The sequence below is a fragment of the Triturus cristatus genome, chromosome 3_2 (genome assembly GCF_964204655.1).
Source record: "Triturus cristatus chromosome 3_2, aTriCri1.1, whole genome shotgun sequence".
In the NCBI taxonomy this organism is placed as follows: domain Eukaryota; kingdom Metazoa; phylum Chordata; class Amphibia; order Caudata; family Salamandridae; genus Triturus; species Triturus cristatus.
The window spans coordinates 1,164,313,752-1,164,329,959 of record NC_140584.1 but is presented as its reverse complement, the minus strand read 5'-3'; the positions used below and the strand labels follow the sequence as shown (position 1 = coordinate 1,164,329,959).

Sequence of the window (16,208 nt, the reverse complement as noted above, 5' to 3'; positions counted from 1 at the left end):
GAGGACTTCCGTCTTGTCTGAGTTCAGCTTCAGCCGGCTGTTCCTCATCCATTCGGCGACGGCCTTCATTCCTTCGTGGACGTTAGTTTTGGCGCTGTGGGGGTCCTTGGTGAGGGAGAGAATCGGTTGAGTGTCATCGGCATAGGAGATGATGTGGAGGTTGTGAAGTCGGGCGACGTGGGCAAGTGGTGCCATGTAGATGTTGAACAGCGTTGGGCTGAGGGATGAGCCCTGGGGTACGCCGCTGATGATCTCGGTGGCTTTGGAGCGGAAGGGGGGGAGGCGGACGGTCTGTGTTCTGCCGGAAAGGTAGGAGGTGGTCCAGTCCAGGCCCTTGGATCCTGGAGGCGTGTGCATAGTGTGCGCTGGCAGACCGTGTCGAAGGCTGCTGACAGGTCCAGGAGGATGAGGGCCACGGTTTCTCCGTTGTCTAGCAGGGTCCTGATGTCATCGGTGGCGGCGATGAGGGCGGTTTCGGTGCTGTGGTTGCTGCGGAACCCGAACTGGGACGCGTCCAGGATGCTGTTTTCCTCGAGGTAGCGGGTCAGTTGTTTGTTGACGGTTTTCTGGATGACCTTTGCCGAGAACCGGAGCAGGGATATGGGCCGGAAGTTCTTGAGATCCTTGGGGTCCGCCTTGGGTTTCTTGAGTAAGGCGTTGATCTCGGCGTGCTTCACGCTCTGTGGGAAGATAGCTGTCTCGATGGAAATGTTGATGGCCTTCCGGAGATTGGGTGCGATGGCGGTTCTGGCTTTGTTGAAGATGTGGTGCGGGCAAGGGTCTGACGCAGAATCAGAGTGGACGGTGTTCATGATCTTGATGGTGTCGTCGTCGTTTGTGTTGGTCCAGGAGAGTAGGCAGTTGGTACGGATGGTGGTCGTGGGGGCGAAAGTCTCGGTGGTTGTCAGGGCGGTAGGGGCGTTGAAGCTGTCGTGGATGTCTGCGATCTTGCGATGGAAGAAGGTGGCCAGCGAGTCGCACAGGTCTTGCGAGGGTGGGATGTTGTTGGTGTTGGAGAGTTCCTTCACGATGTTGAAGAGCTCTTTGCTGTTGTGAGCGTTGTTGTCTAGGCGGTCTTTAAAGGAGGCCCTTTTGGCGATCTGATGAGGTGGTGGTGTCTGCGGGTGGCGTTCTTGTGGGCTGCGTAGCTGTCTGGTGTTCGTTCGCGGTGCCAGTTCTTCTCTAGCTTTCGGCAGGTTTGCTTGGAGGCCTAGAGGTCTTCAGTGAACCAGTTGGCTTTCTTGCTGGTGTGGCTATTGGATGGTTTCTTGAGCGGGGCGAGGGTGTTGGCGCAGTCGGCGATCAACTTCTGAGGTTGTGGGCGGTGGGGTCGGCGGGTTGGATCTGGGCGAGGGTGGTGGTTAGATGGTCTTCGGTGACTTTGCTCTAGCAGCGGCAGAGTGGGTGGGTGTTGTGACGAGTTGTCTGAGTCAGAGGTTGACAAGGTTGTCGATCAGGGTGGTGGAGTTGGTGTCGTTGTTGTTCTCGAGGTGGAAGTTCAGGTCCCCGAGGAGGATGTAGTCTGTGGAGGCGAGGGCGTGTGTGCTGACGAAGTCTGCGATGGAGTAGCTGAACTGTGGTCGTGGTCCGGGGGGTCTGTAGACAAGGGTTCCTCTGAGGGTGGTGTTTGGGTCGGTGTGGATCTGGAAGTGCAGGTGTTCAGCGGTGCTGAGGGTGTCATCGGTGTTGGTCGAGACTCTTAAGAGTGTTCCTGTGGGCGATGGCGATTCCTCCTCCTACTTCGTTGGTGCGGTCCCTGCGGGTGGGATGGCTATGGTGATGTCGGGTGCCGAGGAGGGGTTTAGCCAGGTAGTCAGGAAGGCGCCGTCTGGGGAGGTTGAGTCGAGTAGGTCCCAGAGTTCAACGGCGTGTTTGCTGGCCGAGCGGGTGTTGAGAAGAATGCATCTGAGGTAGTTGGGAGCTTTCCTGGTCGGTGGGTTGGCGGGTCGGATGCTGGTGAAGCTGCAGGTCTGGCAGGAGAAGGGTCCTTGGGTGCGCCTCGGGCGGCCAGGCAGCATGTGCGTGATCGTCCGGTGTTGAGTGCGTGGAGGGTGCTGGAATTGTAGGGGACGTGGGCGCCGTGGCATTCGCGGGGGCCAGGGGTTCTGTCACTGGGCGTGGTCCAGGCACAGACGGGCTTGCCTTAGGCGTGCCTGTGGCGCAGCCGCACAGCGGCCGCCATATATGGGTAGGTGGGAGGGAGGAGCAGCTGGGAGGCGGGAGTGGGCGGCGAATGGGTGCGCGGGGGGGGCGGGCCGCAGGGGAGGCAGCGGCGGCAAAAACAAGCGGGTGAAAACAGCGGCAGGGGGGCAGTAAAATGAAGAAAACAGAAAAATACAGCTAGAACAGTAAACAGTATAACAGTAAAATCAGAGCAGAGAACCAAATGCAGAGCAGAGAACCAAACCCCAAATACCAATACAGTTGCACAGAATACAAACACTGGAAGGGGGGCAGCTGACTAACAACGGCGGCGAACTCCGGCAGCAGGGGGTTGAAGGCACGAACATACAGGTGGTGCTGTGCGGCGTGGGGAGCGGCCTAACCTGCAAGCAGGGACCTTCTGCTGTATGTCCTGCACCTGTTCTCTGTGTATGTGTGTGCCCAGCTTGCTGAGTCTGTGCTGTAGCTCTTCTGTGTTTCTCACTTTCCCTCATATTTCCTGTACTAATTCTGTTTGATGGGACTCTTGCGCTGTGTTACCTGAGCTGTTTGTGTTTTGCTTGTTATGTTTTAGTATACTTATAGTACAAGTCTGTGCTCTCTTTTTACACATGTAACTGGCCTGCACAGTGGTGCCAGTAGCTTCTCAGACTGTCGACTGGTGTAAAGGTGACGCTGCAAGTACAAAGCAGTTGAATCCTTGAATCACTTGTACTCTTCTTTCTCCAGGGTTTGATCTTTGTTTACAACCAGAGAATAATGGGTTTGGCTTCTGTACACAGCGGCATATTTTTTAGTATTGCAGTTTTAGTTCTAGTGTTAGGCCAGGCCTTTTGACTTTACTTAAATTATGTGTACTATAAAATTATAGGGGTTTGGTCTAGTCCTCTTTATCAATTAGTCGGTTATTGTGTCATTTACATTTTTCATCCTTCCACTACAGCATACAGCATGGACTGGTGGTTCAGCCCACTTGAGCCATTGGCTAACTTCATTGCGAGAGACCAAATTCTGCCCTTTCACAGGGAGCACATCCACACACAAAGTAGTTCCCTTCAGTGCCAGGAACTACTATGAGGCCAAACATATTTTTGCTATTAGCCAATGTTTTTTTTCTTTAAGATTGACTACAGACACCGGACCAGTAGTTTTGTAAAAACCATGACAAAGCAAGCATTGCCAGAGCAGAAAGGCTATAAGCCAATGCTAGTCTTGGCCAATGCATGTTATATAGTTGTATCTGAATCCTCACTTTGTAGTAGAGAATTTGTTAGTGGTGCAACAGTGCTTTTGACTAAAGGAAGGCTCTTGTTCAAAACCTCAGATGGATACAGTTTACAATTCTGTTTTTTTATCACATACTTGTTCACGTTTTCTTCTTCTAAGTATGTATCCCTAAATGCATTATTTATTAGCCTATTCCATGCTGAACGCATTCACTGTAACATTTTAATTTATGGGGCATTGTGCAGATAGAGTATTTCTTGTTTTCAAGCTATATCACTCACCGGTTCCTGACCAAAGTATGTAAGTTATATCAGTTGGTGCCCTTGAACAGCTGAATCCTTTTAGTGTTCATCGGAGTTTATAAATCCATATATCTATACTGGAGTTTGCTAAAGGTCTGTCTGTGTTTACAGCAGTTGTGCTTTCTGAGAGGTCTCCCTGTCTGCATCTGCTTAGATTCTTCTGAACTGCATTGGGTTGTGCCCAAAGCCATACCAGGTCTGCGTTAGATTGTTTCCTCTGGAGTCACTAAGTCTCAGTGGTAAACACTAAAGGTATAAACCTTCAACCACTGTTTACTCAGTTTGAGGGGCTATATGCTCATTGGTGCCCTCGGGGGGGGCCTCCTAATCTTCATTCGGTTACACCCATTAACATTCCCTGAAGGGTCTCCATGTCTGCTTTGGTTGACACCCAATAACAAGCCTGGCGCCTCACACAGTTTGTATATTGTTGTGACATTATATTCATATAGCTCCAAGGCTCCGGTGGAGCAATCTAAACACTTTTGGAATCCAGCTCTATCCGTTGTTGGGTCCTTTCTGTCTCTGAAAAATCTGTTCCAGGTGATTGGGTGAGGGGATAGGAGGTGAGCCTCTGCTCAAGCTATAGAGTGGTCATGTGTGTGATACATTTTGAAGTGTCCCAATCTATGGCTTGTGGGCCATGTTGTGTTGTGGATTTATTTGTTAAAGAGTTTGTGAGGAGTTTTAAGTCCATAGCGCTTGAACTGGAGTCCAGTGCAGAATCGAGATTCATATTCTGCCATTGCCTCCTCCTCAAAAAAGACAATTTTTATGCGACACGAATGTTGTCAGATGGTTAGAGTGCTCCATGTTTGTTCTGCATTGCAAATCTCTGGATGCAAGGATTTGAAGCCTAAAACGAAATCTCATTGGTGAACCTGTCTAGTTTTCTGCTACCAGTAGACATTTTTTTAAAGTAACCAATATTGCACCAACATCCTCCTTTTTTTTAATGTCCAGTTTTTTTGGAGCTTGCTTGGTAGGTTATGAAAGAGGGAACAGCTGGCGGTTCACTTACCACATAGTTAGGGTATTCATGGTTGGGGTTTGCGCTGCATAATGCCTGGCTGTAATTTCAGGTCACTTTATCTTCTTTCACACTACACTTACTAAAACCTTCTGTATTAAGAAGAACAGTGTATAATGCGTGGTCTAAGTTCGACAGGCTTCTCATCAACGTCACATGGGAATGGCAGGACATGTCTTAATTGTGACCCATATTTGGATGAGTTCTAATTTATCAACTATATCACAGATGGGATACAGCATGGATGTGGCATCTAGTGGTAAATGCAGAACTCTTTTTGAGACAGATAGCTTCATGGTCCGAATCATTCCCACTGCAGTATGCTAAGCAGTCTGGACGATAATGGCACATATGTAGGGATAGACCCGAGATTATTTACAATTGATCTCATTGTTAAGCACTTGTCTCCTCAGATGACCTGGCCAATGACATTGAGGATGTGGATTTTGAGGATGCAGCTGATGGAGCAGAGCCTGCTGACGATGAAGAGTGGGAGACCGAAGATGAAGGTGTGGAGGAAGGCATGGATGCACAGGACGATAGCGAGGTCACTTTTTCCAAACACACAGGTAGGAGCGGAGGTTAAACCAGCTCTCACAGTGCAGCACTGTTGATAGTATCACATCTTCAACTAATAACATTTTGTTTGTGCCAAGTTGACAAACCTCACAACTTGATCAACTTGCAGAATTGTCCACATTGCACATCTCTGCTAGCAGACGATTCATTATGCTCCTGGTTTTCCCTACAGAGCCAATTTAGACTTTCTGTTGATGTACACTTCCTTTGTAAAATGCCCACTTTTTGCTTCACAATAGTGTTTGAGGTGGTGTAGCTGGCCTCTGAGCCATCACTCATAAGCGTCTAGATTCATGAGCTGCAGTTCCTTCATTTCAGCTTCTGCGTTCTGGCCCATTTCCTTATAGTTGTTCTGCCAGTGTCGGGGAGCATGTGAGATGTATCCAGTACTCTGCCCACCGCTGCATATTCCTCAATCATGTAGTGTACTGAGGCAGCAGTAGCACATCTTGGTATCCTTATAAACAGCTGAGTAGGAGGGAGTTACACCTCTGTCATACTCCATAAGGAGGGGTTGTGAGGCTAGGAATACTGAGGAGCTTCGCTCAGGTGGCTGACAGGGTTGGATGGGGCTGTCAGATCACAGGAGCAAGCCTGAGCTGGTGAGTTGAACTGATGATTGTCTTATTACAAAGCTCGTTGGGTTTATACGTGCTTGGATTTTTAAAATTCACCAAGCCCTTATTTGATTGATGTTATTGAGTTATTACTGGAGCCCATGCAGCCCACACAGGCACAAACAGTAGCCCAGCTGTTGTGCCCGATGCTGGCCTTACCCATTTAGAAGTAAAACTTCTACGGAGAAAAACTGCTTCCCCCAACTTCTGTTGGTCTGTGGGGCTAGCTACTCAGCCTTCATTGTAACCACCCACAGCTCTACACGTATTCCAAAAACCACTTTTGTGAACAACTGTGACAGTCTTTAGAGGGCCAGTCCTAGCATATGCAGTATTTACTCTGTGGTCCATAATTGTGCTCTTAGCGCCTTGAGAATACCAGATTGTTTGCTAATGCAAACTCCTCTGATAGGGACATTAAATGATTGCCAGAGCGTGCCTGTACTATCCATAGAGCCCACGTTATCTTTGAAGTACGCAATAATGGCAGAGTGCAGCTCCTTTCGGAATCCTGGAACTAGCCTAGCAGTTGCCCGCAAGTGTCACATAAATTGTGTAGGAGTGTGTGTAGGGAGATTGAGCTCAAGTTATGCAGGTGCATGATCCGACAACAACATAGGCAAGTGTACAATGTAACATTCCCAGACGCTGACGTCTCGGGTTGCTAACCAGTAGTCCAGCTGAGAGCAGGAACCATGTGCAGAGGAGGCAAACATTCCCTCCCATGCAGTGGGATAATGAATTCTCCAAAGATCTATCATCCCATGTTCTTTCATCCCAACCCTAAAGATTTTGGTGGATTTTTTTGCCGTACTAGTCTGTCTAAAATGGGATCAAACTACATGTTAAGGTCTCCAACCCATATTATGGTTGTTGTCGTCAGTGTGAGAAGTTGGTTCCAAAGTGCTATTTAAAACCCTGGGTCATCCGTATTCGGTTCGTATGTGTTGTCCAAGGTAACATTGGTGCCACATAATACTCCCCTGCTCATGTGATTGTGTAAGTTGGAAGGGGACTCCTTTTTCAGGTCGAGCCTACCACAGTGCACATGCGCTGCGCTGTGGGAGGCTTCTTGTGAGCACTCCAAACTTCTCCGTGTGGGTCTCACTCCTCCCACACATTGGATTGGCCTTTGTGTGTGTTTTTCAATAATGAAAGCACGCAAATGGCCAAAGGTGGGTGCATGTCCTACCTCCTTTCCAATGTGTCACTCTCACAGCGTTTTGGTCTCTGGAGCGAGCAGCGGCACACAGGGCGGCAGATGCATTCCTGTGCACGCTCACACCCTTTCTCTTGAGCTTCTGTTTTTAATTAGCAGCCTGCGCTCCATGTTTGCACCCCTCCCACTCTTCTTTGTTTGTTCTTTGTAGTGCGGTCCGGTTTCACTTTAAGGAATGCAGACCTCACTTGCTGAAAGTGACATTTTAGTAATTGTAGAAAAAACACCACGAATGTAAAAAAAAAGTTGGCAAATCAATCCTAAATGTATTTTTTATTTCGACAGTGTGAACTTTTCTTTCAGTTCGTAAATGGCGCGGAGAGTAAAGACAGAAAAGCACCCCCCCTCCCCAGGCAGTGTTTGTGTTTTGTTTACTTTGGGCGGCGTGTTCAGACAAGAAACGTGAATGGCTGCTTTATTTGCCACGCCCCCACGAGCTTGTTTTCTGAAAGTCAGCATCTGTTTCTTTGTGAATGCTTTTTATGGGGTTGCGCTGTAAATGCTCAGAGTAGGCGTGGTGGTTCGTTCACAGCTCCGCTGCCTGCCCAGAGCACCGGTAACCCCGGACTGTGCTGAGCCGAATGAGTGGAGCCTCATGCCCTCATCATGTCCGGCGGCCAGCCACAAGAAACAGAGAGGCGAGCCAGGCCGTGTTAAATTGCATCTGCTCTTCCAGGCCACCAGCCCTTGCTGCAAAGTAGTGTGCCTAGCCCTGTAATGAGGCATAAAAATCATTCAGTTGTCGGTGTGGTGTAATGCTGCTTAAATAAAGTTCCAAATGTGCTTGGTGCTGTGCTCTCACACACAACACACCCGCCGCCAAGGTCCACTCGCTGCTCTTTTCGTGCACTGTAGCACAACCCGCTAGCCCCTGCCCGCTGCCAGCATGATGTCCACACCTGTCAAGCCAACTTGGTACTGCCACTACCACATTCAAACCTGAGTTTCCATGATGGGGTCTGGCACGCCCCTTCAGTGCTCTAGGATCTTGCACACCTAAGGCCGGTACTTCACTGAGCCCGGAGCACAGCCTCATGAAACAGTGATGTTGGTTTGCACATCCCTTGGTGTGTGTATGGTAAAGCCGGCCATCTTTGAACACCAGTATATCTACGCTTTAGCGAGGAGCTAATGTAATGTAATGTGCTGCATGGCTAAACACATACAGGGTCCCTAAGGCAAGAGCGATTGGCTATGCCAGTGCTTGTTTTATACGAATTGAATGGGAGAATGATATTCTGTGCGCAGCAAATCTTGTGCCTATTCCACTCACAGCCCTTATTACACATAACAGTCAAATGAGTCTCTTGCAGGAGTGCGACATGCATGTTATGGCGATCTAGATATGCTAATACCTGCCCCGTCTTGCATGGGTTATTTTGGCTCTTTACATTCCCAGTCAGTAAAGTTATTTTACCCCTGGGTGTAAAGTAAAGATATTTTACCCCTGGGTGTAACTGTTGTCTTGTCTCGATACCCAAAGCGTGAGCAAAGCATCTGTGGTGTATTAGCCACAGTCATTATATAGTGGTCTACAGCATTGCTGTGATTCACATGTTCTCCTCCCTCCCACCGCCCACATCAGCATCCCAGTCATGCTAACGACACTCCCTGATCCCAAAAACACCATAGTAGAAGGATACAGTGACTCACGTTTCAAGTCAACTTTCACGTCCGCAACATGTGCCATCTCTTGGGGTGCTCCCATGGTAGGTGGGCAGAGACCCAGCCTCAATCTCCTAAAAGGGAGTGATGTCAGCAATCTGGTCATGGCACTTTAATGTTAATTGGGGGAGGAGGTAGAATGATTCAAACTTGGGTGATAGGTTTCTTTGCCTGGACTTCTTGTTCGGTGCTGTGTGTTTACATCTTAGCATTGTGTCCAAGCACTGGATGTAGTAGCAGGCAGGGGGGGCAATAGTTGTTATTGTTCTTCTTCCATTGCAGAATCCTGTGAGTCATCCCGCCGCTTGGTGAGTATTTTCAGGTGCTTGGATGCTGCTTTAGAGGTCGTGAATATTTTCTTTTGACCGTGGTGTTCGGTGTGAAGGGGTGCTGGATTGAGCATGGCGTAGGCTATGCCCACTATTTGTAGTTGTCGCTTGACAGGAAAATATTCTCTCTGAGCTGCCTGCACAGCAGCAGTAAAATCCGGAAAGAAAGCAACGTTGTTGGCTTGGTAGTCGAGGGCTTTCTTTTTCTTGGCCTGTCAAAGGTCTGCATCACAATCCCTATAAATTAGAAGCTTCACTTTGAAGGTGCGTGGAGGAGGTCTCTGTGGCGGACGCGCCATCAGAGAGCTGTGAGCTCGCTCCACCACAGGCAGGTTAGAGAGTTTATCCTCAACAAACAGAGATATCAAGATAGCTTCCACATACTGTTCAACCTTACCAGTGTTGGTGGATTCAGAGATTCCCATGATACACAAGTTTTTATGGCATGAGCGCGCTTCCAGGACTTCTTTTTTCACTCTGATCACTGTGAATACTTTTTCCATATCTAAGCACTTGGTGAATACTGTTTGCAACTCATTCTCCGCATCAGATGTGTGTTGTTCTGCCGAGGTAATGCAAGCTGTCTGCTTATCTAGTTTTGCTGACATGTGGTCAGTGCATAGGTTGAGTGTCTATTTTCCCATCAATGGAAGCCAGGCTTTGCTGCATGGCGTGCAGCGTAGTTGCGAGGGCTGTCTTATTCGGCATTGTGGTTGCTTGCATCAGGTTTGCAGAGTTCTCGCCTGAGGGCTTTATTGTGCATTTTGCCTCAAATGTGAGGCAAGGATGTCCACAGTCTGTGTTCCCTATTCCAAATTGCACACGTCTCTGGGAAGATATGGGCAGGCAGGCACTATGCTATGCGGTGTGAGGTCAAACCGGGATACCCAGCTATTCAATAGGCAGACCATTTTATTCTTTAGTGTGTGTCTCTGCTAGTTTTAGAGCCGGGGGTTGGATAGCATGCCCGCTATGGTGGTAGTTTTGCACTTAGGAGTAATTCAAGTGCAAGCTCAGCCCCAAAAAATATGCTCAGACCTTTATGCAGTGCTGAATTGCCGTCTAGTAGAGCAGAGTAGGCTGCAGCTGGGCAGTTGGGTGGCTGGGCCCCAGCGCAACTCTCTCCTTCAGTTATGCAGTATGTTCTCCAGGGCCCCCTGGCTGAAAGCACCTGCCAGGTATCAAGTCTCTGGGGCAGTGTCTAGTTGTAACATACGTACTTACCACAGGGCACAGAGCACTCCGTTCAGTCCACCACCGCCTGCTGGAGATACCTTCATTCGAGACCTTCACGGCCTGCCAAACGCTGTAAGCAAGCTCCAGGCTGGGCATGCTGCACCGCTCCCAGCCCGAGCTCAGATCTCCTGAGAGCTGCCAGACGCAAAGGGTGAACGCCAGGGTAGGCACGCCACACTCCCCAGCCACCGCTGCAAGTTCCTTCCGGATCGCACTTAGCAGCCTTCTTTGCAGAGCTTCTTGGCCGGCCGAGCACAAATCGGTCAAAGTCTTGCAAAGGGTGGCAATATTGGGGCAGATTTGTCTGCTGCTTGCTAGCTATATTCCTTTCCAACTGGGGTCATAGTCAGATTGCAGGATATGCAGTGGATAATGTCCCTTGGCTAGCAGAGCGGCACTAAAGTGCGACCATCTTGCTGGGGGCTCTCTAGCACCCCCCAGGAAGCTAGATTTATTAAGGCAGACCATGTATAACATGCAGCCGATGTCTTGACTTGCACAGTTTGAGGTACTTAATAAATGGGATTGCGTGGCAACCGAGAAAGAAAGCAACAAAGCAAGTGAAAAGCTCATTTAAACATTGGCTAGAGGGTAAAATGAATCGGCAGGAAAAGAGTTGGAGGCAGGATATGATAGTATGTGTAAAAACATTTCCTGCTATCACTAGTGAGAATAATGGCAAAGATAAAAATAAATAAAAAGGCATCGCAGAATATTGATTCCGATGATGAGAATACGTTTTTTATGAGATTTTGGATTCTAGACCTTCTCCATACAAAGCAAGATCAGGGGAAACCAGTGGGACTCGTTTAGGGCCTGATAAGGGGACTGGGGGAGATGATGGTGCAGTTGTACAGTGCTCTACTACTATTGTTGTGGCAGCAAGTGCACCGACAGTTATGTCTGATTTACATAGCATGAGTGGAGATGCACAATTGGAAGTACAGACTGAAGCTGCCGCACCTGTGAGAACACTGGTAGTTGTAGAAGTTCATAAATAAATTAATATTGACATTTTAAAAATTGAATTTGGTTAATTGTTGCAGGAAATGTTGACTCAAATAGATTATTGACTACAGTGCTGATGAGATGTGATACTTTATCAAAGAAGCAGCCAGATGTGCAAATGAAACACATGATAAATTAGAACAATTAGCTGATGAATTGGAGGTTGAGATCAGCAAGATGAAGAATGATAAACAAAATTATTCAATGGACTTGACACCTGATGAAGATAGAGAGATGGGTTTAATTATATTGCGAGCCCATCTTAACAATTTAATTGAGCAAATAATGAGTTCCTGAAGAGGATATAAATTGGAATTCAATTTTGAGAACTTCATAGGAGCCGAAAGAGTCAATGCATGCCTTTTTATGAGAGATTTTCAGGAGACATATTGGAGTTGAAGATCCTGAAAGAGATTGGGCCAGAAGAATTTTGTTTGCTTTTGTGAATAGTTTTAGGCCAGATATTAGTAATTACATTCCGCAGATTGAGATGTCAGCAGACGGAGTATAGATGGAATTTTAAAATTGGCGAAATATGGTAGTGACATGAGATGAGACAGAAAAGATTTAATGAGAAGTTGATGATTGCTTAAGCAAACAATTGGAAAAAAGACGGGAGTGTTGTGCATAGGAGTGCATTGTAAGCAGCAGCTCTACTCCCTGTTGGCGGTGGTACTGGATGCACTCTTGCTGGACTTGTGATTCCCTTTTTTGTGCCCTTGTGTTAAAACATAAGCTCTCGATGCTTGTCTGCCTCCCCTGTGCTTTATGTCCAAAGGAATGACCTGCGGTACTCCTACTTTCACCGGGCTTCTCCACAAGGAAGTCGACACTTTGGTGTTATGTAACACATACATACAACAAAAATTACACGTTGAGGCCGTGAACTATCTTTGCCATATTTTTGTATTGAAATCCTTGATTCCTTGATTCATGTTTCACATTTAACACATTATCCTAGCCTGTAAGTCTATTTTTTAAAAACATGATGAGCATAGTGAAAATGCTTATTCTTCCTCACTTAAACCTCAAAGCTGAGCTTGTTGGCACAAGCCGCCACTTTCCCACCTTCAGATTACATCTAAAGTATGTTCATTTTGAGAAACACCTTCCACCGATAATGTGGCCTCGGAAAAAATTCTCATGAAACAGAGGTGCTCCTCATTGGTCCACTGGTTTTCCCCTGAGCACTCCCTGGAAAGAAAATATTGTAGAAGGTTAGAAAACCAGGAACAGCACTATAAGAATCATGATACATTATTTTATAAACGAGCCGTAAGCAAATATCATAAAAGTCTAATAGTTGCTTGGAGAAATTTATAATCCAACAGCCTCGACAAATCTACCTGCCCACTCATTATGGTGAGTCAGATTTAAAAAAAAACAGATGTTCTGTTCATTCATGAGGCGAAGGAGCTTTAATGAGGCCTTCAAATATTGTTTTTATCTTGTCACGTTTATTCTCTGTTCAGAGACAGAGGTCAAAACTCCGGTTACATCTACAATTGCTTTTATTTGGCTTGAATGCAAAGTTCAAGGATTTTGTAAAGCGAACTGAAAACTTTATAGCCAATGAGTGAACTGTTCAAACATTTCAACATAAATTTCAGTAGATATGAGAGCCTTTGATTTGTAATTCTGTGTGATGAAAAAAATATTTTAGTACAATGAAAACCAATCAGGACACCTTAGTGGGTGATGTGCAAATGATAAATATGTTTACTGAAACCCAAATTATACAGATTATTGTTTATACACTATTTAGTTTTATAAGTAAGTCTGCCTGTTACTGGGAACGTTTTTGGCCATATCAGTGGAAAATGTGGTTTCTGTAAATATCAGTGCACTACTACCTCTTGCTTTAGTAAAATATTTATTAAAAATTAGTTTTTAAGGATGAACTGATAAACATGCCTGCCCCCACTCTGATGGCAATGCTATTAGTAAACTAAGAGGAAAGTCAGGGGTCATGTGAACCCTGTATGTGGGCTAGATTCCTAATATGCATGGAGTAAACATTTAATCTATTAAATCAAACCGAATAGGTTTTTTTTCTACAGCAGAAATGCTGAGCTCGCATATTGGAAGGTGCTTTCATATGTGATAATAAAGAAAAATGTGTCTCTGCAACATAATTTGCCTAAGATGGCATAATGAGACCAGTTTACGGGTCAAGTACAATACAGTTAGAACAATATTCAAGTCACTAGACCTGCAGGTCTAGTTACATTTTTATGATTTTTCTAGGCCTTTCAAAAATATAAGTGAGGCTAATAATAGTCCAAGGGAGATCTCTAAAATTGTATCTCTCTCTACGGATCTCAATGTATTCGGCCTGCCTCCTGAAGCTAACTTAAACCTATGCTCTAGGTTGAGTGATGTTTTTGTTGTAGGTACAATCATTAGGAATCTGATGAATCTACTGCCATTAAATTTTGCTGGTACCACTGAACCGTCTCTTAACTCCTTGATACCAACAGAATGTAAGCTCTTTGGGAGGTGCTGGAAGCTTACTTTTGAAGTGCAAATCTGGCTTGGCCCTAGAGCTGTGTCCCCCACACATTCTCAGATTGTGGATACCATTTGCCTAGTTTATCTTGGTTTGTTTAGTTCCTCCTTGCAGTTCAGCATGGTTCCTAAGGATTTTTATAAAACCAAATGCAAACATTTCGGTTCTCTTAAATTTAAGACCCATCTCTCTCTCTTACCAGCTGCCTTAAAAAAGTTTGAAAAAATCCTCAATACTCAACTCTGAGTTCTTGGGAGGCATGGACTTCTACAGCCCTCTCAATCTGGTTTTAGATCATGCCATAGCACGGAAACTGCCCTATTGGAAATTACAGAATCTATTAAGACGACCATAGATCTTGTTCTTAGTGCCGCCTTGATTTTATTAGACCTTTCAGCACGGTTTCTCATGATGTTGTACTCCCAACGCCTATTAGCAATTGGGGTGGGAGAATCGTCACTGATTTTGGTTTAATTCCTTTCTGAACCACTTATTCTCTTTTCCTGGCCTTGCTCTTCTTGCCTATTGCTTTTATCATTTCTATAAGTTCTTTGTTGGTATTGCTCCTTCTCTCTTTGTGGCTTCCTATTATTTTTTGATGTGCTTGTTATGTTATTTCGTTCTGAGTGGTCTGTAGCCTCTTTCGACTGTGTGTCCTAATGCAATATACTGCTATTGCAATTCTGGGCGGTGAGACCTCATCTTGACTTAAAAAATACATGACTCCTTTTATATTCATGTTATTTCCAGTGAATTCTTTTATTCTCCTGTTTAGTAATCGCAAATGTGAGGGAATACTGCTTCAATCAATATATGGTTTACTAACCACTGTTTTCATCCTGTAATGTATCTAGAGCCTCTAGCTTTAATCCTTACTCTCACTTAATGCCACAGTGTAGGAAGCTGGCTCTGTATATGGTATGCCACTAGTTGATAATACCGTGCACACAGAGTCCAGGGGTTCCCCAAAAGTGTACAGGGCTCAATGCAAAACCCCGAGATCTCTATTAGTGGGCGAACAGCCTTAGGCATATCACAGAGGACTGTAAGACATTTATTTGGCACACATAATCAATAAGGGACATTCGACTCAAGTAGGAAACCAAGACCAATTTTATAAAATTATACTTTGTACTTTATTTTAAGACCCAGGCCTTTGTAAGAAGGTAAGTACGTTTTAAATTAAACATGCGTTTTACTTTAAAAAATCGACGCCTTTTTCAAACTGTCCAATATTATCCTATAGGTAAAACAATAGTGCAGTTAAACAGGTGAGTATCAAACTTAAATTCAGTCTTTGTAGTCAAAAGTAAGCAAGGGTCAGGTAGCTGCCAAAACTGCACCACCAGCGGCATAGGGGTGGCCGGGTACAGAGGTCCAAATCGGAGTTTGACCCAATGCCTTCCAATAGAATGGAGTGTGCCTGGAGCCACACTGCTTGCAGGTAAACAAATCGGTTGCATGGGCCAGGCTTTGGGGGTTAGCACAAGCACGGGCACAAACCAGCACCAAACATACACCACTGGCGCCACAGGATCGGCCGAGTGCAGGGTGCACATTTGACGTCCGGCGCCCAATGCTACTCAACAAGGATTTTCTTGATGTAAAAGAGGCTACAGGCGGGGCACCGGAGGAAGACCAACAGCAGCAGAGGTAAGTTGGGTTGCATGGGCAACGTCGGTTCAGCTCACCAAGGCCCAGGAGCTTTGGGTGCAGGGATGCCTCTGGATGTCTGAATCTTCTTACTGGAGCAGGTCGGAGGCAGAGCTTCTGGTTTCACACTGCAGGTGTGGTCCTGAATGGCAGGAGAGGTCAGCCAATGCTGGACAGAAGGTCTGGATCGCCGGGAAGACTTCACTGCACAGGTTAGCCACTCAGACTTGGTCCGTGGGCGTCTGGTGCAGAGTGGGCTGGGGGCTCGGATCTGCCTGGATCCTAAATATTTGTTGTTGATTTCTTCTGGACAGGTTCTCTGTCCACAGGAGATTTGGAGTCTGTGTTGAAGACAACAGTCCTCCCAGGGGTTTTTGAGGTCGTTTTTGCAAGACTGGTCGCAGGGTCATCGAAGCTGGAGACAGGCCAGTAAGGCTATGGCCAAGGCAGCTTTTGTCTTTTGTCTTGTGCTGCAGTGTGTCTTCTTTCTTCTTAGGTCGTCGCAGATATTAATGATGATTGTTTATATACTGCTACACTCAATGTATGCTTAAATAAGACAACTCATGTTTGTGGAGATGTAACCTGTAGGATTGCACACTTTCGGGTAAGTACTATGTTAAATGTAATGATTTATTTAGTATAAGGATATGAGAGGGTTTCTCTGTTCC

General features: G+C 46.2%; 1 protein-coding gene across 1 annotated transcript in view; it reads left to right on the top strand.

Moving 5' to 3' along the window:
- The window catches only part of AAMP (angio associated migratory cell protein), a 158,082-nt gene that overhangs the window by 28,395 nt on the left and 113,479 nt on the right, over positions 1–16,208 (top strand). Inside the window, exon 2 of the mRNA XM_085650021.1 lies at positions 5,136–5,291. Within this exon, the coding sequence (XP_085506147.1) occupies positions 5,136–5,291 (156 nt within the window). The remainder of the gene's footprint in view (positions 1–5,135; positions 5,292–16,208) is intronic.